General features: G+C 40.8%; 1 protein-coding gene across 1 annotated transcript in view; it reads left to right on the top strand.

Moving 5' to 3' along the window:
- The window catches only part of aven (apoptosis, caspase activation inhibitor), a 181,261-nt gene that overhangs the window by 9,443 nt on the left and 145,286 nt on the right, over positions 1-26,532 (top strand). Inside the window, exon 2 of the mRNA XM_069917077.1 lies at positions 9,167-9,332. Within this exon, the coding sequence (XP_069773178.1) occupies positions 9,167-9,332 (166 nt within the window). The remainder of the gene's footprint in view (positions 1-9,166; positions 9,333-26,532) is intronic.

Raw genomic sequence — 26,532 nt, 5'->3', positions numbered from 1 at the left:
GATGCCCTCAAAGTAGAAATGGAGTTTCGGAGAATGTTAAGTTTGATGGGCTAGAAACTTGTTATATTCTTGTTAATCCTTCCCTTTGTTTCTGTTCTGTTTTCTTTGGGAAAGGCAGAGATGTATAGTGCCTGCTGACCCACACCATCTCCCGGTTAAGTAACGGCTCAATATTAATAATGACAACTTTGTTTTCAATATCATCTGTGGCCTCTTCCATTCCCTCTCTTTATATTCTCCTGTAATTCTATCTTGCACAATCCGGAATGATGCCTGGAATTCCAATGGTCCCTTACAAAAAGCACTTTAAAGAAAATGGACCTAAACTGATAACGGTTGTCCATGCATAGCCTATTTCTTTTGTCATTAAGGGTTTGAAGCAGTTGATTCATTTCCATCCATTTAACAAATGATCTTTTTCAATTTATTTAGGAATCAAGTTTTACTCCAATAAAGTATTTATTTAATTGCTGTCCTTCAAAATTCTAGATAAGTAATTTTTTTTTGTTCGTATATTCATGGTTTTAATTATTTACAATAATTGTTACCATTTGGTCAATTTCACAATGCTTATCAATAAAATAAGGGAGCAATCCCATCAACCTGAAACTAAAATACCTGACCTTTGACCAATGACTGAAGCAATTTTACATTGAGTGTGCTCTGGAAATAACCTAGATAGATGCCATCATTCAATCCTAACCTCAATCTAGCAGAGCACTGCACTAGAAAATGTGCCAATCAATAAAAGGTTCTGTGAATTTTGAAAAATGTAATCAATATAACCACAGGTAAATCACTGCAATAGATAGAAATCCATTGCTTAGATTTCACGTACACCATGGCATTATTATGAAAGTTTGCCAAGTCTGCTGTATATATTTAAGCATACAGAGAGCAGTTTTTAAATTATAAAGATCAATGTGGGCCTGAGTAAGTTTTGTTAATCAAAGTAATACTTCTTTGAGTCAGTGTTCAAGTACTCATTTGAGAGGCTGAATGATTACACCAGCCTTTCTCAAACCAGCTGTAGATGAGTGTGCCCCACCGAATTATTCAGAGCTTTCCCCAACCAGAAGCTCTGCATGAACTGTGAAATCCTGATCACAGATCACAGGCTGAGAGTCAAATCACAGGCTTTTAATTCCGGAGATATGGATGAATACAGGAGGAGCAGATGTGACCTGCGTGACCTGGATGAAGTGGAGATTCCAGATGAAAATGGAAACAAGGGACACCCAACAGCTGCGGCAGGGCCTAAACGCCATAACCTGCTACAAAACCATATCTGGTGAAATATCATACGGCAAAGCTTCTCTCCCAGAGGAACTCAATGCCTTCTCTGCCTAATTTTAAATTAGTAACAGCACAGAACACCCCTCTGCACCCCCTTGTCCCCTGATGATCCCCTTGTCCCTTGAAGACTTGTGTGCTGCCTTCAGGAGAGTGAATCCGAGGAAAGCATCCAGCCTGGATTGAGTACCTGGCTGAGTATTAAAAATCTGTGCTGACCAACTTCAATATCTCATTCCGGCATGGTGTGGTAACCATCTGTTTCAAACAGATGTCAATCATATCAGTGCCCAAGAAGAGTGTAGTAACCTGCCCTTAATGACTATTGGCCAGTAGCACTTACATCAACAGTGATGAAGTGTTTTGAAAGGCTGGCGTTGAAGTATATCAGCTCCTGTCTGAGCGCAGACATGGATACGTTCCAGTTCACCTATCATAGCAACAGGTCTATGGCAGATGCCATCTCACTGGTTTACACAGAGCCCTAGAACACCTCGACAGTAAAAATGCATTCATCAGGATGCTCGTTATCGACTACACTTTGGCATTTAACACCATCATCCCCTCAAAACTGATCAGCAAACTCCAAGTCCTGGGACTCAACACCCCACTGTGTAATTGGATCATGGATTTCCTCACCTCCAGATCACAATCAGTGACAATTGGCTTTAAAAAAAAAATTGATTCTGAACATCTCCACAATCTCTATCAGTGTCGGAGCACCACAGGGGTGTGTTCTTAGTGCCCTGCTCTACTCACTTTACATCTATGACTGTGTGGCTTGGTAACCCACACCATCTACAAATTTGCCAACGATGCCATGGTAGTGGGTTGTATAAAGAAAGGTGATAAGTCAACATACAGGAGGGAGATTGAAAACTTGTCTGATTTGTGCACCAACAACATCCACACACTGAATGTCACCAAAACTAGAGCTGATTGTTGACTTCAGGAAGGGAAAGCCAGAGGTATACAATCCAGTGATCATTGGGGGATCAAAGTTGGAGAGGGTGAGCTAATTTAAGTTCTTTGGAGTCACTATCTCGGAGGATCTTTCCTTGAACTGAACACGCTAATGGCATCATGAAGAAAGCACTGGTGGAAAGTGTGCTGACTGGATGCATCATGGTCTGGTATGGGGACACCAATACCCCTAAACATAAAGTCCTCAAAGGAGGTGGACACAATCCATGACATCACAGGCAAAATACTCCCCACTACCAAGAACATCTACAGGAAACACTGCTATTGGAGAGCACCATCAATCATCAAGGATCCACACCACCCAGCATATGCTCTGTTTTCGCTGTTTCCATCAGGAAAGAAGTATAAGTGCCACAGAACACACACCACCAGGTTCAAGAACAGCCTCCAACATTAGACTCGTCAACAACAAACTCAATCAGGGACTCATTGAAGAACTCTTACTTGTGCACTTTATTGTTTTTTTTAAATTCTTTCTTTATCGCACAGTCAGTTTGCTTACATTTGTTGTCTGTTTACATGTATATGCTGTGTACAGTCTTTTTGCATGACCAATAAGTGGTAATTCTTCCACTCCCCCAGGAAAAAGAATCTCAGGCTTGTATGTGATGTCATGCATGTACTCTGGTATTCTAAAGAAGGCATTGATTTAATGTAAGTAAAAGGAGGGGGAAATTTAAAGGGGACCTAAGGGGGTAGATATGTGGAATGAACTTCCAGAGGAAGTGGTACAGGAGATTGCAATTAATATTTTTTAAAGATATTAGGATGGTTAAAGGTAAATGTTAAAGATAAAGGTTCCATTATTGTCACATAATACTACATATAGAATGTAACATACATGAAATTCTTTATAACTTTTGCCTACTGTAAGGCAGACAGAGTCACCACTTTGACCAGCACCCCTCACAACACCTGGTGTTCCTAGGCAGTCTCTCCTCCCAGTACTGACCAGGCCTGAGCCTGCTTAGCTTTTGATATCAATCTCAGGCGTATTCATGTTATTAGGCTTCTGCATAGGAAAGGTTTAGGGGCACATGGGCCAAACACCTTGGGTAGATAACAAAGACGGCATGGACATGTTGGGCTGAAGCGTCTATTTCTGTGCTTTAAAACTACGATTGCTCTCCCTGCGCCTGGACTGGGGCCGCCGCCTCCACTGAAGAGGTACTGGGCTTCTCCTCCAGGAAAAACAAGGACTGGTTTGACGAAAACAGCCAGGAAATCCAGGAGCTGCTGGCAAAGAAGCGAGCTGCCCACCAGGCTCACCTTACAAAGCCGTCCTGTCCAGAGAAGAAACAAGCCTTCCGTCGCGCATGCAGCCATCTTCAGCGCAAACTCCGGGAGATCCAAAATGAGTGGTGGACTAGCCTCGCCAAACGAACACAGCTCAGCGCGGACATTGGCGACTTCAGGGGTTTCTACGAGGCTCTAAAGGCTGTGTACGGCCCCTCACCCCAAGTCCAAAGCCCGCTGCGCAGCTCAGACGGCAAAGTCCTCCTCAGCGACAAGATCTCCATCCTCAACCGATGGTCAGAACACTTCCAATCTCTTTTCACTGCCAACCGCTCAGTCCAAGATTCCGCCCTGCTCCAGCTCCCTCAACAGCCCCTAAGGCTAGAGCTGGATGAGGTTCCCACCCTGGATGAGACATATAAGGCAATCGAACAACTGAAAAGTGGCAAAGCAGCAGGTATGGATGGAATCCCCCCAGAAGTCTGGAAGGCTGGTGGCAAAACTCTGCATGCCAAACTGCATGAGTTTTTCAAGCTTTGTTGGGACCAAGGTAAACTGCCTCAGGATCTTCGTGATGCCACCATCATCACCCTGTACAAAAACAAAGGCGAGAAATCAGACTGCTCAAACTACAGGGGAATCACGTTGCTCTCCATTGCAGGCAAAATCTTCGCTAGGATTCTACTAAATAGAATAATACCTAGTGTCGCCGAGAATATTCTCCCAGAATCACAGTGCGGCTTTCGCGCAAACAGAGGAACCACTGACATGGTCTTTGCCCTCAGACAGCTCCAAGAAAAGTGCAGAGAACAAAACAAAGGACTCTACATCACCTTTGTTGACCTCACCAAAGCCTTTGACACTGTGAGCAGGAAAGGGCTTTGGCAAATACTAGAGCGCATCGGATGTCCCCCAAAGTTCCTCAACATGATTATCCAACTGCACGAAAACCAACAAGGTCGGGTCAGATACAGCAATGAGCTCTCTGAACCCTTCTCCATTAACAATGGCGTGAAGCAAGGCTGTGTTCTCGCACCAACCCTCTTTTCAATCTTCTTCAGCATGATGCTGAACCAAGCCATGAAAGACCCCAACAATGAAGACGCTGTTTACATCCGGTACCGCACGGATGGCAGTCTCTTCAATCTGAGACGCCTGCAAGCTCACACCAAGACACAAGAGAAACTTGTCCGTGAACTACTCTTTGCAGATGATGCCGCTTTAGTTGCCCATTCAGAGCCAGCTCTTCAGCGCTTGACGTCCTGCTTTGCGGAAACTGCCAAAATGTTTGGCCTGGAAGTCAGCCTGAAGAAAACTGAGGTCCTCCATCAGCCAGCTCCCCACCATGACTACCAGCCCCCCCACATCTCCATCGGGCACACAAAACTCAAAACGGTCAACCAGTTTACCTATCTCGGCTGCACCATTTCATCAGATGCAAGGATCGACAATGAGATAGACAACAGACTCGCCAAGGCAAATAGCGCCTTTGGAAGACTACACAAAAGAGTCTGGAAAAACAACCAACTGAAAAACCTCACAAAGATAAGCGTATACAGAGCTGTTGTCATACCCACACTCCTGTTCGGCTCCGAATCATGGGTCCTCTACCGGCATCACCTACGGCTCCTAGAACGCTTCCACCAGCGTTGTCTCCGCTCCATCCTCAACATCCATTGGAGCGCTTACACCCCTAATGTCGAAGTACTCGAGATGGCAGAGGTCGACAGCATCGAGTCCACGCTGCTGAAGATCCAGCTGCGCTGGATGGGTCACGTCTCCAGAATGGAGGACCATCGCCTTCCCAAGATCGTGTTATATGGCGAGCTCTCCACTGGCCACCGTGACAGAGGTGCACCAAAGAAAAGGTACAAGGACTGCCTAAAGAAATCTCTTGGTGCCTGCCACATTGACCACCGCCAGTGGGCTGATAACGCCTCAAACCGTGCATCTTGGCGCCTCACAGTTTGGCGGGCAGCAACCTCCTTTGAAGAAGACCGCAGAGCCCACCTCACTGACAAAAGGCAAAGGAGGAAAAACCCAACACCCAACCCCAACCAACCAATTTTCCCCTGCAACCGCTGCAACCGTGTCTGCCTGTCCCGCATTGGACTTGTCAGCCACAAACGAGCCTGCAGCTGACGTGGACTTTTTACCCCCTCCATAAATCTTCGTCCGCGAAGCCAAGCCAAAGAAGAAAACTACGATTCTAAAGGGAGCAGTGGAAACAAAACTCAAAGGAATGTGGAAATGGGGTCCAGGTGAGTTTAAAAGGGACGTGAGATCAGGGCCTCAGTGAGTTTTAAAGGAGTGTGGGAATGGGGCCTCTAAAGGGAATGTGGTCTCAAAATGGAATGTGGATATGCAATCCCAATGTTTAATAGAAAGCGTGCCCTAGTGTGTTTAAAGGGAGCATGGGAAACCAGGATCCTAGTGAGGCATTTGCTGAACTATCAAGATCTTCAAACAATGGAATAGTGGATAATTGGAGTTTTACCATACTATGTTTATTTCATCTAATATATCAATATCTTTTGTCTTAATCAAAACATGGGCATCGTGCTCCTTATTTTTGAAGACGGTTGCAAAATATTCATTGTGAATCTTAACCATATTGTTTTTCGCGAGGAATGCCATTTTTCAGCATTAAAATTTAGATCGAGCCTGTTATGCCTCTCCTGAGTAGGAAACATACATGCTTAGCAATGTAAAACTGCCAAGGTTAAATTCACCTGAGCAACTCTAACCCTTTGGATGGTTAATAACAAATCTGTTGTGTGGGGCTGTCATGCTGCCACTCAAAATGGCGGCGGGGCAGCAGCCAGCAGTGGCCTCTCCTGACCTGTTGCTATGGTAACTCCCTAAGTAAGCACCATGCACAATCTTTGATTGGATCACCGAGAGAAGGGTGCTGCAATAAGGGAATTGCCAAGCAAGAGCAGACCTCCAAAAAGAATCTGCGAAGTTAGAAAGACTCGACTGCTGAGGGAACAGAGTTTCTTTTGCGGCCTTGAAGGCTGAGGGGACAGAGCCTCTGTTGTGGAGATGTTGTGGCCTCCAATCTTCGGCGTTGCTTGTTGCTGGTGGTTGAGGAGACAGCGTGGCGTAGTCAGAGAAGGTGCTCCATGGTGTCTGGAGTGGTGGAATAGTGTGCCTGGTTCATGGTCCTGGAGGAAGTGTCATCCTGGATCATAGGGCCTTGTGGCAGATGGTGCCGAGGCTTTGGGCTACGAGGGATTGTGAACTGTTCCTCTCAAGCGGGTATACTTTTAATATCTAGAGTCTAGTAGATTCCAGTAAACCTGGCCTAAAATGGTGGCACGGCAGTAACCCTCAGTGTCCTCTCCGGTCTGGGCGAATAGCTTCTTTATTCAAGCTAGCGGACATTTTATCATGTCTTGTCTTTTCTGTGCCCATTGCCTAGTTTTTGATAATTAATATGTTTTAACACTTTTTTAGATATTTTAAGTAGTTTTGTGTAAATTCTAGTTTTGGTGAAAGAGATGCAGTTTATTTTAGTGTCCTGCGGGGATATAGTGGCGGCTAAGTTCCAAGATGGTGGCGCGCAGTCGCTCACAGCAGCCTCTTTGGACCTGGTGCTACTGCACTTGTACTGTTTTTGTAGTTTGCATTGTTTTATGTAGCACTGTGGTCTTGGAGAAAGGTTGTCTCTTGTTTTTTTACTGTGGTACTTCTTTGCAGGATGGTTTTAAAGTGACAAATAACTTGATAGTTTTACCAGTGCTAGGGCACATAACTATCCTGGTGACCCCACGCCTATTGCTTGAATCCTTTGTTTTCACTTGGATAAGAATTTATAAAATAAACTGTACCAGATTCTGCATAGGATGCTTCAGTATGTTCCACTAATGAACCATAGATTTATACTTATTGACAGAAGAGTGCAAATATTTAAAGGACGTTTGCAAAATATTTCAAAGGAGCTTGTGGAGCTATGCATGGTAATAAAAAATGCAAATCCAGAATATTTAAAAAAAATGATAACTGTGTAACTGGAAGTAATCTGAAGAAAGGAAGATTCAAAATAAATGCCTTAAAGTTCATCCCATGATAGTGAAAATAATATCAAATGGACAATGATTGCAAGAATAGGCTAACTCATGGCATAGAGACAGATGCTAATTTTTTGTCCTTAATCGCTTGTGCCGTTTGTTTCCTTTTTCAACTCATCTTGCCCGACATCGGAGTAAGATTTGTGTGTGGTTATTTAAATGTTTAAATTTGGTGTTAACAAATTAATCTTGCTATGGTCTTTCAAAATAGTCTATTGTAACAATGAAGTAGAAGTCCCAAAATATGGATGCTAGAAATCCAGACCATTTGAGAATCTGGCGTTTTCTAAAACTCAAACTTTTAAAATTAGCGGGCTTTGTGTGCGTACGTGCGTGCTTAAGCACCTCAGATGCATAGCGGTAACAAGCAATCACTTTTTTTTTTAAACTGCTAATTTTAATAAATGAAGTATACTGTATTTGCTAATGAATAAGCTGTCAACATTTACCTGTTCATCTCTTCTTTATTCCTCCTTAAATTTGAATTTTAAAAGTACTGCCCGAAAATCCAGACCGGCCCAGTCCCCGAGCTGTCTGAATTTTTGGACTTCTACTTTGACAGAGTATTTAGAGGTGGTTTGGGAGGATTGTAGAGCAGATTGCACACAAACATTTTAAAACACAAAATATTTGTAGGACTTTTGCAGTGATATTTTGCAAAAGGCAACAAAGTAGCAACATACAGCAGCAGCTTGTCTGGAAGAGCATGTGATCTTTGCAGGCAGAACCTTTGCTCTCAGAAAGGGAGGAAGGGAGTGAGAGAGAGGAGAGACAGAAACTTGAGTTTCAGGGGGACAAGCTGGCAAACTTTGGAAGACTGCTGGGTCAAAGGAGAATTCTGGCTGTCTGAAAGGAACTCTATGGTGACCTGAAAGAAAGAGGATCATCTGGAGAACCCTGAAGGGGGCAAGTTTCATCAGCAAGACTGATTAAAAAGGAGGCAGGTGCGGATGTCCTGGAACAAAAGGAATCTCTCTCTGAAAACCAACAAGAACCCTCCTGAGTGATAACCATTTGCCTGTTAAGCACCAAAGCCTGGTGAACTTTATTAATGCTAACTTCTGTGCACAGTACAAGAATTGCCTGCAAACAGTGACAATGGATTGTGAACCAAAGAACTTTTCTACACTTATATACACATTACACACACGCGCGCTTAGAATTAGAGGGGTTAAGTAAGTTGATAGTAATAAGTTAAAGTTTGATTCTGCTTCCATGTGCAAAGATAATTAAAAGCAATTTTTGTTTAAGTAACCCTGTGTTGTGGTGCATGTCTACCCGCTGCTGGGTTTTGGGGTCCTCTGGACTCCGTAACACTACTGTATGTCACTTCTTCAAAGGAATAGAAAAAGTAGTACAGATTTCATTGTTGTACAGAGCATGGATTATGAATTTGACAAGATTTCCCCTTCATTTGACTGCTTTTGTGTTTAAGCAACGTTTGTAGAACCACAAAGTGCATTTCATGTTGGATCCGGTTAATATTAACCGTGTAAAGATTGCAAGATTTAAACACGTTAAAATTGTGTCCATGTGGATCCATGTTGTGCTTCAGCAGTTTAAAAAAAAAATTTTGACAGGTTGAAGAGGACGTGGACACAAGAGATGAGGGTGATCAACCAAATGAATTTTCGAGAAGGAAAATAGTTTCAAATTGGGAGAGATACAAAACAGCGGAGAAAGAGCTCGATGATGTGGGAGAATCTTTGCGAGGTGCAGATTTCAATGTGCTACTCAGTTCTGCAGGTAAGAAGACTTTGATCTCAAGTATAAAAATACACTTGCATTTAATAAATGACCACAAATAGAAATTCTTTCTGCCATGTGTCTAAGATGTGCCTCTTATTAATACAGAAAATAAGAATGATGCAACATAAGTAAAAGATAATTATGGACAAGGATATCAGTATTTTGCTGCATAGACATTTTTTTAAATTCCTGTTTGCCATCATTGCCTCATTTGGAGTAAGACTACCTCCCTTGTATCCTCTCTCACCGGCTTTCTCGACAGACTTGTTTGTTGGGGATGCATCATTGTCAGATCAACAGCATGGACTTATTCATTAATAAATTACTTTAGTCAAAATCAAATCGAAATAGAAGCGTGCACAAATAACAAATGTTATTTTATATGCAAAAGTGATCCTTATGTTGTTAAGAAAGTCTCCAGATGCTGTGATTGTAGTGCTATATATGAATAGGTTCACGATGTTGATCCTGACAATGGTGCACCCCCAACAAAAAGGTCTGTTCAGAAAGCTGGTTTAAAAAAAAACATGCTGGAAGATCTCAGGGGTCAAGCAGCATCAGTGGGAGAAAAGTAATGGTAAACGTTTCAGACTGGAACACTTCATTGGAAAACAGAAGTAGTTAGAATTGTTAGAACACAAGAAATAGAAATGAGAATGGGGCATTGGCCCTCTTGTGTGACCCAGCATTCAACAAAATCTTGACTGATCTTTGATTGCTACACCACTTTTCTGCTGAAATCCTGTTTCCTGTGATATTCACAATTGCTAAAATTCTGCAGATCTTTTCCTGAAATTGTGAAAATCAGCCTCTCCAATCCTCTTGGGGAGATAATTACGTAGATTCACAACTGTCTGAGTTAAGTGGGCCGACACCTCCTTTTGAGATAGTTACCCCTGTTCTAGATATCTGAGAGAGAGGAAACATCATCTCTGTGGCTATCTTCTCAAGCCCTGTGAGAATTTGGTTTTTCAATGAGATTGCCTTCTAAATTGTGGAAAGAATAGGCCCAGTCTGCTCAACCTCTCCTAGCATTACAATTCTGCCACTTCAGCAATACATTACCTGTGGCTCCCTCATTCCGAGCGTATCCTTCCTGGAATTGGGAGACCAGATCAGTATGGAGTACTCAAGATATGGTCTTACAAGGGCTCTATTCTTGTTCTCAAACTCTCTAGCAAATGAAGTCCCACATATTGTTTGCCTTTCTAATTGCTCATTCTACTTGTTTGTGGCTTGCCTAGATTTCAAAGAGTGACTTAAATTTAAATTTAGACATAAAGCGCACAAGCCCATGCTGCTCAATTGCACACAATTGACCAACATCTCCAGTTTTTATTTGAATGGTGGGAGCTAATTGGAGCCACATGGGGAAAAACCAAAGCAAACATGGATAGAAAGTACAAACTCATTACAGACAACACGAGATTTGAACCACGGTCCCAATCGCTGGTGCAGTAACAGTGGTGAACTACACTAACCATGCCTCCCCGACTTCTGATAGGTACCAAGCTTTATTTCCAAGATGAAAGGCAACATAAATTGAATTAAATTATTGTTTTCAGCTCTAATGCACTTGTTCAGTTAGAATTCCTAAATGAAAAATTATAAAAATAACTCATGAGAAATCTAAACTAAAACTAGAATAAGCTGGAAATACTCAGCAGGTCAAGCTGCATCTGTGGGAAGGGAAACAGTTTCATGTCAAAAACTCTTGATCAGATCTGGGAAGGAGACACAAGAAACTTGTGTAAGCTTCAGGAGGGGTGAGGGGAGGAGGATGCCTCTGACAGGGTAATAGCTGGGTGATCATGGGGTTAAACTGTAAACAAGATTATCTGGCAAATGCACTTCTTCCAATCTTGTGCATTGCATCCTTCCTATTGCCTCCCTTTTTAATTTTCGGTCCTTCTCCCACTCTGACTGATTTGTTCTGTGGTCTCCTGTACTTTCACTGTGAAGCCCAATGAAAGTTTGAGGAAAAAACATTTCATTGTCTGTCATGGCAGTCTTCTGGATTTATTATTGAATTCTGCAACTTTGGATAGCTTATTTCTCTGTGTCAATTTCCCACATGAGATATTGGCTCAACTTCTTTGCTCCTTGTCCCTTTAGTTATTCCTTCCCCCCCCCCCCCCCCCCCACCTCAGCAAGTGAAACATGAGCCCAGCTTTCCTTCTGCTCTGGAACTCCCTTGTTCCTTTGTCAATATTCTCTGTCTCTAACTCCACTCATTCATTCATTGGCCAGATAACTCTTTTTATAGCTTATCCCTGTTAGAGACATCCCCTCCCTCCCCTACTCTTCTTGCTTAATAAGCTTGGTGGCCTTCCCAGTTCTGATGAAGTCTTCAACTTGAAGCATTAGCTCTGTTTCATTTCTCAGATGTGGCCTGTCCTAAAAATTTCCAGTGTTCTCTGTTTTTATTGTAGAATTTCTTAAATTTATAAGGATTGTCTGACACTTGTGAGTTGTATCATCATAGAAACATAGAAGATAGGAGCAGGAGTAGGTCATTTGGCCCTTCGAGCCTGCTCCGCCATTCAACGAGATCATGGCTGATCTTAAAGTTCAGTACCACGACCCCGCTTTCTCTCCGTAACCTTTAATACCCTTATACTGAAGAAATATATCTAATTCCCTCTTAAGTATATTTAATGAACCTGCCTCCACTGCCCTCTGTGGCAATGAATTCCACCGATTCACCACCCTCTGGGTATAGAAATTCCTCCTCATCTCGGTCCTAAATGGTTTGCCTATTATCCTCAAACCATGGCCCCGGGTTCTGGATTTTCCCATCATTGGAAACATTCCATCTGCATCCACTCTGTCCAGTCCTGCCAGAATTTTATAGGTCTCTATGCATATAACACATTTAGTTATATGCAAAAACCTCTTGAATAGTTGGTACATTTGAAATCCCCTTCAGGTTGGTATAGCGACATTGCTGCCTTTTACTGATATGGCTATTTTCTTTGTTGTAATTGGTACACCTTTCATCTACATGGTCAAAAATGTATTGCATTTTAAATCCATTCAGTTTACCAGCTAATACTGGATGACTGAAAACGACTATAGATGGAGAATATCAAAGTATTACAAAAATGTCAGATTTTTCAATTATGTACTCATAATTGTTGATGATTTATATATTAATAGAGTTGTATAACAGGGAATCATGCCCTTCAGCTGATCATGTTCATCCCAATGAAGCATGTCCCAATTGCCTGTGTTCAGCCCATGTCCCTCGAAACTATTCCTTTTCATGTACATGTCTTGATGGCTTTTGAACATTATAAATGTTGTCAGAAACACAAATTCTCACAAATGAGTCTCTTTAAGATCGGTGACACGACAAGCTTTATTCACAAGTCTGCAGAGTTGGTCTCAACCGGCTTCTTGCCAAGTCAAGCCCCGATACATACAGTGCATTGTTTTTTATACAATTTGCTTGTCCTTTGGCATCTCCACTACACTGCTTTAATTGGTTAGTTTTTGCAGAATCATCCTGATTACTGTTAGTCATGCACACCACGATCATTCATGACCTCTGCTCACACCAAATTCTGTTTTTCACTCTTTATCAATCTTTGGCTCCTGCATGTCTCTCTGTAGTTAAATCTGTTGCAAATCTGTTGTAACATTTTCCAGCTAAACTCTAGTGGTTAGCCCCCTTTTATGACTAATCATCACATTTTAACTTAAACCCTTTTTAACCCAAATTCTCTATCTATAACAAATGTCATTGCTTCTACCATTTCCTTTGACATCTTGTTCCATATACTCGCAGTCTGTGTGTGAAGAAAATACCCTTCATGACCCTTTAAAATCTTTCCCCTTTCAAATCTATGCCTTCCAGTTTTAGATTTGCCTATTCTGAGGGAAAAAAGGCTATGAATATTTACTTTAATAATCGAAATCCCTCATGATTTTATAAACTTCTTTTAGGTCTCCTCCGATGGTCCAAAGAAAAAAGTCACAACCTCTGTTTGTAATTCAAGACCCCTGCCACCCCCCTCCCCCCCCACCCCCAGCAAAGTCATGGCAACATCTGGTGAATCTTTTCTACATCCTTTTTCCTATAGCTGAATGTTCTGCACACAGTACTCCGTGCGATCTCACCAACATCCTATTCAGTTGTAACACAATATACTCTGCCTTGACCAATAAAGGCAGGAGTTCCAATGCCGCTTTGATCACCCTATATACTTGCAATGCATTTCCTCCAATCTATGTACCTGTACCCCAAGTTTCTTTGTTTGACAACACTCCCCAGGGCCCTAACAATCCCTGTCATCAGTTTGCACTTTGTCCAAGTTAAATTCTATCTGCCATTCATTGGCTCACTGTCCATTTTGCCAACAATATTGGTGTCATCCACAAACTTGATAACCATATTGTCATCCAAGTCATTAATATAGATGACAGCACAGTTAGTAGAGCAGGTAGCACCATGATATTGCAGCATAAATTACTTGGGTTTGAATTTGGCATAGTCTCCCCGTGTCTGCATGGGTTTCCACCCATCCTCCAAAAATGTAAGGGATTGTAGGTCAAGTGGTGTATTTTGAGCTGTGGCGGGGGGGGGGGGGGGTTGGGGGTGAGGGGGGGAGGTGGAGAGGGGGAGCTAGCTTGGGCTTCTGTGCCAGACGGACCTGTTACTGTCCTGCATGTATGTTCAAATGACAAACACATTGGGCCCATCACTGATCCCTGCGGCACATCACTGGTCACAAGCCCACGACTACTGCCCTCTGTCTCCTACCATCAAGCCAGTTCTGTATCCTATTGGTCATCACAATCTGGATTCCATGTGCTCTGACCTTCTGGACCTGTCTACCATCTAGGACCTTGCCAAATATTTAATGCTATTTAAGTTTTGTCATTTATTTAAGTGAGCCCACCTCACTGACAAAAGACAAAGGAGGAAAAACCCAACACCCAACCCCAACCAACCAATTTTCCCTTGCAACCGCTGCAACCGTGTCTGCCTGTCCCGCATCGGACTTGTCAGCCACAAACGAGCCTGCAGCTGACGTGGACATTACCCCTCCATAAATCTGCGTCCGCGAAGCCAAGCCAAAGAAAGAAGAAAAAGAAAGACTCCTGATGTAGAGAAATTAGTTTATCGTGGAAAGAATGCTGAAATTGTAGTGATGTCTGCCATCTCTTCAGGTCAGCCCTGGTATGTCATTGATTCACTACCACAGCTCTGCATTCCACACTTTTGCACATCCTTTTTGATTTTTTTTTCCCACTCAATTTATCTACTTAATTCCAGTTCCCATATTGATTTATCCTTGCATATTGAACTGAAAACATAACATTTTGACTTGAACACCTTTCATAATTTGTTTTTGCCTATGTGTATTGGATTCATTATGTGAACAAATTTGTTGGAGATGTCACATACCACAGTGAATGCTGGTTCTCAATGATGGGTTCTCCATTTCAGTCATCTGTTTTCTCTGGAAAATTTCCAATCTGCTTTACAAATTATAACTATATTTAAGTACAGGCACGAAATGTGGAGTGGCACCTTGGACATAGAATTGTATACACTTTTAATCAGCAGTTATGGCAGTTTAAAGTAGTCAGTAATTTGCGGAATGTGGCCATTGTAGTATCGCAAATATACCCATGTGCGGTCTCATGTTTCACTAATTGTTTGCAAATATAATGAGGTTTGTAGACAGCAACTTGCATTCATGTTGTTTCAGGGCACTCTACAAAAATCTAACACAGAGGACTAGAAAAAGCAACAAAAAAAAAACCAGCGGGGGTCTTCTGTATTTGGGTAAGGCCACTGAGGTGGGAGGGCTGCACAAACAATATTAAAGAGGAGGGCTGTGAGCATGATATCGAAAGCATTAGGGTGACAAAGATGATAGATTTTGAGAAGTGATTCCAGAAGGCAGGAACATAGTAGCTGAAGGAGTAATTTTGTGCCAGAGGGATGGAAGATGTGAGGCAACGTGTATGACTGAAAGAAATAAGGGACAGCAAAGCAAGGCAGTGATTTGAACATCAGGATGGAAACATTATAATTGATTCTTAGATCATGGAATGTCAACTGAAATGATTATAGTACATTAGTGTGTGACTTGGCAAATTATGTTTGTAAATGGTAATTGGGAATCAAATCGAAGAGAGAGATTGTTATTGGAGCTAGGGCGAAGACAGCAAAATGATTGCTTTGAAAGAAACATGGAAGATGCTTGTTTTTAACATATTCAGTCATTACCTCATTAATTGAGAACACTTTGGAAATAAATTCGGTGCAGTGAAGATTCTTAAAAGTATAAATATGATCTTTCACTTTTGCATTAGTGCAATGAATACTAACTTAGATTTGAAAATGTCAGCATTTTATTAATAGATTTAGATATCCTGTATTTTTCATCCACATATTCATTTTATGGTGAATGACTCCTATTCATTGTTGTTGGTAGCCCTCAGGAACCACAACTACTTGGCTAATTTTACATGTGAACAATAATTTCAGCAAGGTATTTGGCAATGGGATGCATTACAGATGACTTAATGTGATGTTCAGAGGTATATACAAATGTATGACTGAAAGAATGGATCATTGTAAATGGAGAACCTTTGACCATTTATCACTTGGAACATCTTGGTCACTGCTTTAGCTAAACACAATCAGTTTAGATCTTGAGGCGTACCTGGATCCCTAAAATTATTGGCATTTTGTTTACATTTTTTATTCAGCATTTAATTATCAAGTCTCAGTATAAACCTTTTTTTGAGTGATCGCATTTGCTTTCTTTGGAAATCTTTTGATTCAGTAAATTGAAAGGAAGTTTAAGTAATCCAGCCCCTGAAAGACTGAGTGTTCCTTTGCAATAGCATCAATCAGTTCTCTTTTGACTTTAATCTTACCACATTAACACTGGGTGTAGGAAAGGAAGATGGTTACTGCTGCACAATCCCAATGCATAATCCTGAATGAGTAAAATGGAAGCATGCCAGGGAGTAAAAGAATTTCAAAAATGAAATTGGGATTTGTCTGATGAGTTGAATGTGTTGGTAAAGCTATTTGAAAATTTGTGCTGCTTTATTTACTGAGAGGCATGCAATATAATAACATAATTTGCATCTAAACTTGGACTGCCAGATTTTCTGTCCCTTTTTCCTACTATCCCAAAGCATCTTTCTCCCCGTAATGAATAGTTTGTATCTCCATAAAGTATTAAATTTTTTAAAGAAATATTATAATAGAAACTAAAATGATTGTTTCTTCTTGTGTTGATTATTTCTAAATCTAAGTTTGTGGATTTGCATGTAATTTAAAAAAATGAGAGCAGAGCACACTGTCTGACCTTAGTTATTTGATGCACCTGCATTTCCCTGTGAACTGAACAAAAATTTAAGCTGAATTGAGGTGGCAAGCAAATAAGAACATGCAGGTTCTTCATTCTCAAATTTGATTTTTGTGACTTGAATCTGTGTGCCAATATTGGGATGTGGCAGTTTGAAATTTTATTCTGAAAACTGGTTGTAATATTATGATTATAGGTTCATTTAGGTGTGTGGCAGGGTAAAGATAAATGTGTACCTTTTTGACTTGATTCCAATTTAATCAAAAATCTTTTGCAGGCTATTGGCTTTCATTTTCAAAGCACATATGGGTCTTATTTGTAGGAATAAAATAAATGCAATAAATTAAAGGGTATAATCTGCAAAAAATCTGTACATCAGCAAGACAGGGCTCTGTAACATCTAACCAAACAAAAAGATGATCTCTACATCTTAAAATGGTGATGCATAACATGTTGCTTATCAAACATACCTAGGAGAACATTTAACTGATCTTTTCTCAATTGAACAACAATCGACAAACAAAATAACAATATGCATGCATGCAGCTTGATTTTCACTGACCTGTATTGTTCAATGCCCGAAATGCAGGGTTAATAAGAGTCTGAAGGTAGGTTAAGAACATAGATGTAGCAGTATCCCATCTGTTTTTCTTCAAGAATGTGAAATCCAGTTATTAGCACATTTTCCTTCTTGAAGGTGATCTCTTTTCAAAGCTCTGGGTCTCTTTTTGCCACATTCAATGCTGTTTCAGATTTTCCCCTCACATTCTGCATGAGGTAACAATTGTTGACAGCTATAAAAAATTAAAAGCTGTCACTTTTGTTTACAGAGTGAAGCCAAATCAACTGATCTGAAATAATTCCAAGGTTTGAAATGATCTTTTAAAAATTCGCCAATTGCCAAAGCCTCTGTAACGTGCTCTTTTTGTTCGGTTGGTACTGACAATTAAAGTCTGCTGCCTGTCAGCATAACAGCTGAAACCAGGAGGTTTGCCGAAAGTTTACAGGTTTGCATTTTCAGTTTGGAGAGACATATCCGAGATGTCTGTTCATCTTGTCCTCTGTTTCATCTTCTAGCAGCTACATTGAACATGTGAAGAGGGAAAAAAAACTTAAAGGGCAGGATGTGTCATAATCTCTCACGAGAATGAGGATGTATGGCATCAAGACCCAGCTGATATGAGCTGTTTAGTTTATGCAATGACATGCTTTCATACATAGTAAACCAATTAATTACAGTATTTGAAGGAGAATGGTGTTTGCGAATCAGGGAGCAACTGATGCAATAACTACTGATTGTTTCTTTTTTGTTTGCAGTTGAAAAGAGTGTTCATAAATTAATTAAAATAATAATTATTGCATCTCACTTGATATTTATGTACATTTCTTTGTTACAGTACTAACTTTTGTTACTGTATATTTTATTATTGAATTGATGCAGAAAAATGTTAATTTCTGTAATAAATTATATTAGTCAAGTAGTAAAGTGAAATATTGAGTACATTGACCTGATGAGCCATTATGCTACATTTTAGGTAAGCAAAGCACTTAATATGATTTCTGAGCTGGATTCTGCCACATTTTATTTTCGGTCAGTGTATCGTTGGGTGACGTGAATTGTGCAAGTGTAACAGTCATTTTTTTATTATGAGAAACAATTCTAAAACTAATGCAAGCACAAATTGAACGGTTATTTTGTTTTGCGTGGTTATTTTATGCCATTTACAGCTTAACATTAATAGGCTTGGCTGCTTGATTTGGTGTTGGATAACTACAACTATGAATTCATAAAGCCACTTTCATGCTTGAGCTAAATTAGATTTGTGGTGTTTTGTTGATATTACAGTACAAGTATGCACTTGATTCGGTAATGCATAAATTACCTTCTGTTGGTTGCATTGAGAAGTATGATTTTTGTAATGCTTGTGAGACCAACATTACCTACTGTATGTACAATGGAAACTTGGGACTACATGTGTAGTGGTTCACACAATGGTATTACAATGCAGTTGATCAGGGTTTGAATGTGCCACTGTGTATAAGGAGCTTGTACATCCACCCCACGCACTCCTGAGTTTCCTTTGGGTACTCCGATTTGTTAAGTTCCAAAGATGTAACTGTTTAGTAGGTTCATTGGTCACATGGGTGTAATGGGGGGAGTGTGGATTTGTGGGCCAAAAGGGACTATTACTGTACTGTATCTCGACATACAGTAAAACCACAGGTATCTGGAATTTAAGCAACTGTCAACTTCAAACAACTGGGAAACAAAATTGAGGAAAATAAATAAGAGTAAAATAATAGGTAAAAATGTGTTTAAAATTGTAAAAGTATACTTTGAAGTATCAGAGAAACCTTTGGTGAAGATAGGAGCAAATATTCAGCCAGTGAAGTGCCTTGGTTGTGCTTTGCTTGTAGCAACTGTTTGAATAAAGTTGTGTGAAACAGCAATGGCATCGCCCAGGATGAAGAGTTGGTTGTTGCCACTTGCCTTTGGGTGACTCTCTTAAAGTGTCTTCTTATCCCTGTTTGGTAAGAGTCAACCCGGTCAGAGGTTTTAACTTGGGGGAGGGGAGGGAGTGGGGGCATTAATTATCTATAATGTTATTGTTAATCTTTTGGGTGGTTCCATGGAGGGGGAGGAACCTGCGGTTGCTGACAAGCCCAAATCATATTGGAGGTTTGGAATGAGGGGCCGAAGAGGACTTGGATGGCTCAAGCTTGGGTTCGCCACTGGAATGGATGCAGTTATAGAAGTTACCAGAGCATAAGAGGAGGTATCAGAGGAGGTGGTGGGATCCACGGACACTTGACGTCTCTGAATGGATACTCTACTGCTTTTGTATCTCTTCATAGTAGAAGCACTGGATTAATAGTGTCTCTTTGTGTTGTCTTTAAGGGTAAGCAAAAGTAAACACATTTTCTGTATGTCGATAAAGAAACCTTGACCTCATTGAATGTCTGTCAAAAGTGGGCTTTAAATTTCCTGACCCAGCCACTTCGTAGTCTTCGACATACCTCCAGATGAGGTATTACTGTTACTGTATGTACTAGTAGATCATCTTCAAAACAGTTTTTTATTATTAATAACATAAAACTTCTTACTTGACACTGAACTTAACTCTAACTTAACCCCACTATGCACAAGTGTGTGTGTGTGTGTGTGTGTGTGTGTGTGTGTGTGTGTGTGTGTGTGTGTGTGTGTGTGTGTGTGTGTGTGTGTGTGTGTTACAACCCAAACCATTACATTCTAAGCTTAATTCTGAAGAGAATTTAAAGTTCAGTCTCAGAAAGCTTTTGTGTTGAAACTCAGTCTTTACTGCTGTTCAAAAACAATTATGGAGTAAGTGTGAGGCATCATATGACAATTACAGCACAGAAACAGGCCAGTTCAGCCCTTCTAGTCTGTCTCCCACTTTGTCCCATTAACCCACACCCAGCCCATAACCCTCCACACATTCTCAAAACTCACGAATTTTATTGTGGAGTTGATTTCAGAGAATATTTCTTCATGCGAATGATTTTCCCCCCCCACCTCTTGCATAGAAGTTTCAGTTCTTGTTTTTCATCCATGATGATTTCACAAGCCCAGGCAAGGTTTACATGAAGTAACCATTTAAAAATGGTTATGTTTCAGATGCAAGATTAATTTGCTTTCTTAATGAAAAGTGACCATTTCAATGGACGGAAGGAGACTGTCCTCTCTCTTTTAAAGAGACAGTCGGTCGGAAGTGGCTCTTTTCTTCAAAGCCACATTTTCAGAGTTCCTCTTTTACATATGGAGAACACAAGCAGCCTTTTGTTACTGTCTTTCAATCCTGTCTTATAGGATGGCCAAGCAACTGCTTCGATCAGGATGGACAGGCGTCTTCGGACTTCAGTTTGAAATTAGTTCCTTAATATTCAAAAATGCTTTCTACCTTGAAGTGTCTTTGCCATGACATGACATAATTCTGGTCTTTGAAGTTTATTTCAAATGAACTTTACATCTATATTATATAATTATATAATAACTAAAGATTAATAATAACAATTCTGTCACATTACAATCTTCTGGGCACAACAGTAATTTGATGTCACAACCACTGTTCCTACTTTGGCAAATTATCTATGCCACAGATGTTTCTATTGTCATTTATTGTTTCTGCAAACTCGCATTTTGTATCATTTTGCAAGCCATTTTCAGTTACATTTTTAATGTACAAAAGTGGCTGAGAAACTCAACAGGTCCCTCAGCAGTGTCCATAGAAGACAATGATGTGTAACCACTGTTTTGGGCCTGAGCCTTTTGTCAAGGTACGAGGAAAATGCAGACAGATCCCAGAATAAAAAGGTGGGGGAAGAAGGGAAAGGTACAAGGAAAATGCAGACAGATCCCGGAATAAAAAGGTGGGGGAAGAAGGGAAAAGGGCAGGGATGGAAGCACAGGTCAACAGCCAAGAGGCCATAGGTGGACATGGATAGTAGGGCAGGAGAGAAAAGCTGAGAATCGATTGGGGAAGGGGATATCTCTATATATGCAGAGCTGGAGGAAAGGAGATAGGGATAGGGAAAGTGGGGGGAGGGGTGGGGAACGGAATCTGGAGAAGTTAATGCCATCTGATTGGAGGGTGCCCAGTCAGAATATGAGATGATGTCATATAGTTTGAGGTGATCTCAGTTTGGCATTGCCTGAGATCATGAACAGGTATATTGGAATGGGAATAGGGTAGGGAATTGAAGTAGATTGCCACTGGTAGATCCCTGCTTTTACAGCAGACAGACTGAAGGTGCTCAACAAAGCGATCTCCCAGTCAGTCCAGTCTTTCCGATGTAGACGAGGTGATAATGGGAGGAACGGACACCATAGATGACCCCTCTAAACTTCATACTGTTGGCTCATACCTTGTCGAAGTAGTCGGGCCCGAAACATTGGTTATATCTTTGCCTCCTATGAACACTTTGGGATCTGAATTACTCCAGTGCTTTTATGTATTAACTAATCACAGTGTCTTGGGAAGGACCATCGCCTTCCCAAGATCGTGTTATATGGCGAGCTCTCCACTGGCCACCGTGACAGAGGTGCACCAAAGAAGAGGTACAAGGACTGCCTAAAGAAATCTCTTGGTGCCTGCCACATTGACCACCGCCAGTGGGCTGATATCGCCTCAAACCGTGCATCTTGGCGCCTCACAGTTCGGCGGGTAGCAACCTCCTTTGAAGAAGACCGCAGAGCCCACCTCACTGACAAAAGACAAAGGAGGAAAAACCCAACACCCAACCCCAACCCACCAATTTTCCCCTGCAACCGCTGCAACCGTGTCTGCCTGTCCCGCATTGGACTTGTCAGCCACAAACGAGCCTGCAGCTGACGTGGACATTTACCCCCTCCATAAATCTTCGTCCGCGAAGCCAAGCCAAAGAAAGAAAGAATCACAGTGTATGCAAGCTTACTTGTTTCACTCCAGTTGTGTTTTTCTGAGTATCTTCAATTCTTTGTGATCTGATTTGTTCTGCTTTCCATCTTTTCACGCCACCCTGAGAAATTGTCAAAGGCAAGATAGAATAAGAAAGTTAGCTTGCTGAAATATATATAAAAAATGTAAAAGCTTTTATAGGTACATAAAAAGGTAAAGACTAGCAAGGGCAATGTGGGCTCTTTACAAATAAAACTGAGAGACTTTATCATAGGAAATAATGAAATGGCAGAGGAATAAAATAATTATTCTACATTTAGCTTCATGGGCAAATAAGAATGCCAAATAATACAGGACAATTGGGGGAGTTTGAAAGCTGATAAATCTAGGGAATTGAAAATCCACATCCCAGAGTTTTGAAAGATGTGCTTTAGAAGTTGGAGGGTAGCAATTTTCAGGGACGATTCCAATATCAATGGAGAGATATAGACCCTACTATTTAAAAGTGGATGGAGAGGACAACTGAAAATGACCAATCTGTTAGTGCTGGAGAAACTCTGCAGATCACGCAGCATCCACAGGAAGAAAGACGATCAATGAGCCCTTTGAAATATTGGTTACCTTTTACTTCCTGCATGACATGCTGAGTTTCTCCAGCAGGTTTATGTATTGCACTCTACACCAGCATCTGCAGATTTTCTTGTTTAATAACCAGTAGCATGATATCAGTGGTAAGGAAATTGCTGGGATCTGTAATGAAAGATGAGCTATTAGCACATCTTGGAAAGAATATTAGGATTGGGGAAATTTATGAAAGGAAATCCTGTTTCACTTATCTTCTGGAATATTTTTGTGGATGTTATCAGGAAAACAGCTAAGGGAAAACCAATGGATTTTGGATCTTCATTAAAGTCCCACATAGGACACTTGGGGTAATATACTGACATAGATTGAGAACTAATTTTTGGCCATAAAACAATTAGAGTATACAGTGCCCTCCAAAATGTTTTGGATAAAGACACTATTTTTCCTTTATTTGCCCCTGTGCTCCACAGTTTTAAAGTTGCAATTAAAGTTTTCACCTGTAATTAAAGTGCACATTCCAGATTTTATTCAAAGTTATTTGTATACATTTTGGTTTAACCATGTAGTTTGACCATTAATACATAATCCCCTCATTTTAGGGCACCATGATGTTTGGGACATTTGGCATCATAGCTGTTTGTGATTACTCAGGTATGTTTAATTGCTTTATTGATGTAAGAGAGCTAGGGTTGCTTCTTAGCTTTTGATCATCTTTGGAGTCTGTAGTTGCAATTTTTCTACTTGAGGACCAAAGTTGTGCCCAATGAAAGTCAAAGAAGCCATTATGATGCTGCAAAACAAGAGTAAAACAGTAAGAGACATCACCAGAACCTTAGGTTTACCAAAATCAACAGTTTAAAACATCATTAAGAAGAAAAGGTGTACTGGTGAGCTCAGTAATCATAAAGGGACTGGTATTCCAAGGAAAACCTCCAGTGCTGATGACAGAAGAATTCTCATCATAATGAAGAAAAATTCCCAAATGTGGCCATTAGTGAAACTTGGTTGCAGGAGGGGCAGGACTGGTAGCTCAATGTTCTGTGCTTCCATTGATTTAGACCAGTGGTTCTCAACATTTTTTTCTTTCCAGTCACATGCGACTTTAAATAATCCCTATGCCATCGGTGCTCTGTGATTAGTAAAGGATTATTTAGGGCAGTATGCAAGTGGGAAGGGAAGCTCTGGAATCAATTGTTACTGAAATATTTTGCTTGAGAAAAATTGTCATTGGCTCATTCCCTTTGGAGTTATGAAACCGTGCACATAATGAGTCAATTAGGTACGATTCAAACAGTGGTTTTCAAACTTTTTCTTTCCACCCGCATTCCACCTTAAGCAATCCCTTACTAATCACAGCACCAATGGCATAGGGAATACTTAAAGTGATATGTGAGTGGAAAGAAAAAGGTTGAGAATTACTGATTTAGACGCAATAGAATGGGGTGGAGGATGAAAGGGGAAGAAGTGGCATTGCTTGTTGGAAAATATCACAGCTGTACTCAGGCAGGACAGTCTAGAGGGCTCGTCTACTGAGGCTAAATGGATGGAGCTGAGGAACGGCAAAGGTATGATGACACTTGTGGTTTTTTTTATATATATCCTGCCCAATAGTCAATGAGAGTTGGAGGTACAATTTTGTAGAGAGATAGCAGACAGCTGCAGGAAACATAAGGTTGTGATAGTAAGGGATTTTAATTTTCCACATATTGACTGGAACTCCCATACTGTAAAAGGTTTGGATGGCTTGGAGTTTGTCATATGTATTCAGGAAGGTTTTCTAAGTCAATATATGGAGGTACCAACTAGAGAGAACGCAATACTGGGTCTCCTTTTAGGGAATGATTCAGGACAGGTGACAGAAGTATGTGTAGGGGAATATTTTGGGTCTAGTGTTCATAATGCCATTAGTTTCAAGTTAGTTATGGAGGAGGATAGGGCTGGGCCTCAGGTTGAGATTCTAAATTGGAGAAAGGCTAATTTTGAGGAAATGAGAAAGGAAGTAGAATATGTAGATTGAATAAGTTGTCTTCAGGCAAGGATGTGCAAGGTAAATGAAATTTTTAAAAGTGACATTTTGAGAGTACAGAGTTTGTATGTTCCTGTTAGAATCAAAGACAAGGGAACAGTTTTCGAGGGATTTTGAGGATCAGAAGAGAGAGGTGCATAACAGGTATAGGCAACATGAAGCAAATGAGGTACTTGAGGAGTATTAAAAAAATGCAAGAAAAACCTCAAGAAAGAAATCATGAAGGCAAAAAGAAGACATGACGTTGCTTTGGCATACAATGTGAAGGAAAATCCTAAGGGTTTCTACACGTATATTAAGAACCAAAGGCTAGTAAGGGATAAAATTGGTCCCTTTGAAGATCGGAGTGGTTGGCTTTGTATGGAGCCAAAAGAGATGGGGGAGATGGTAAATATTTTTTTTCATCAGTGTGCATTCAGGAAACAGGAACCAAGTTGTGGGAAGTAAGGAAAACTATCAGTGAGGTCATGGAAACTATACAGATTGAAGAGGAGTAAAGTAAATAAGGGTGGATAAATCCTCAGGTCCTGACAAGATATTCCCTCTCACTTTGAAGGAGGCTAGTGCAAAAATTGCAGGGGCTTTGGTGGGGTGGGGGGGGGGGGGGGGCGGGCCCTGGAGCACTGCATCCCTGCTTATGTCCAAGTTTTTCATAATCCGTGACAATGATTTTTGCTGTGGGAACCAAGTCCTATTTGCAAGTTTGCTCCCAATACTAAAATACGTAGAAATAGAAATCGGGAGGGGAATATCAAATAGGCTTGATCCGTTATGGATAAACAAACAGGGCTTGGCAGACAGAATATAATGAAGGAAAATGTGGTGTGCATTACACAAAAGTGAACAATTTGTTAAATGGTGTGAGATTGGGTATTGTGACTGTTCGGAGAGATCCAAGTGTGCCTGTGCACAAGTCACTGAAGGCCAACATGTAGATTCAGCAAGCAATTGGAAAAACAAATGATATTCTAGCCTTTATTACTAGAGAAGTTGAATATAGGAATAACAAAAAATGCAATTGTATAAAAGCTTGGTGACCCACACCTGAAATTTTGTATACAATTACCTTGTCTGAGGCAGGATGTACTTGGTGGAGAGAAAGTGCAGCAAAGATTCATCACAGTTGTTTCAGGGATGGTGAGTTTGCCATTGAGAATAAATGGAGCAGATTAGGTCAACATTCTCTAAAGCTTAGAAAATTGAGCAAAAGAGTCCACTCCACATGCACTGATCCATTCTCCCACTCATTCCCACTCCCCTGCCTTCTCAGCAAGAGAGTTAAAGAACAAATGCTGGATCCAGCTAATGCAGTTGTAGGAAATCTGAAGTCATTTAAGAGAGGGTTGGATGAGTACATGGAGGTGAGGGGTTTGGAGGGTAATTGGCAGTGAACGGGAGGTTTGAGCTAGTACAGTTCTAGTGAACCAGTGCGGACTCGAAAGGCTGATATGGCCTGTTTCCGCTCCGTAAATGATTATATGATTATATGAGCTCTTTTCTCATTGAAAGATGTTTTTCTGACTAAAGAATAAACCAGAGAATAAAGCAATTCATTTTTTTCATTGGAGCAGCTGTAATTCTATCCCCAGAGGGATGTAGAAGTTCAAATCCCAGATCAATAGATATTTGAGCATTAAGGGGAGAAAAAGAGATTATAGAGTCATGTCGTCACACAGCACAGAAACAGATCCATCAACTAAGCAAGTCCTGACTGGCTACCAAGCAATAATTTTTACACAATTTTTTTTGCTAAATGATACAATACTTATAATGTGGTACATTAAATATATATCATAACTGAACTCTAGAACTATTTTTAAGGACAAAACTTTGTGTGAGCAATAATAAAG

This window comes from Narcine bancroftii, chromosome 2 (assembly GCF_036971445.1).
Source record: "Narcine bancroftii isolate sNarBan1 chromosome 2, sNarBan1.hap1, whole genome shotgun sequence".
Classification (NCBI taxonomy): Eukaryota; Metazoa; Chordata; class Chondrichthyes; order Torpediniformes; family Narcinidae; genus Narcine; species Narcine bancroftii.
This window is presented reverse-complemented; position numbering and strand designations above follow the sequence as displayed.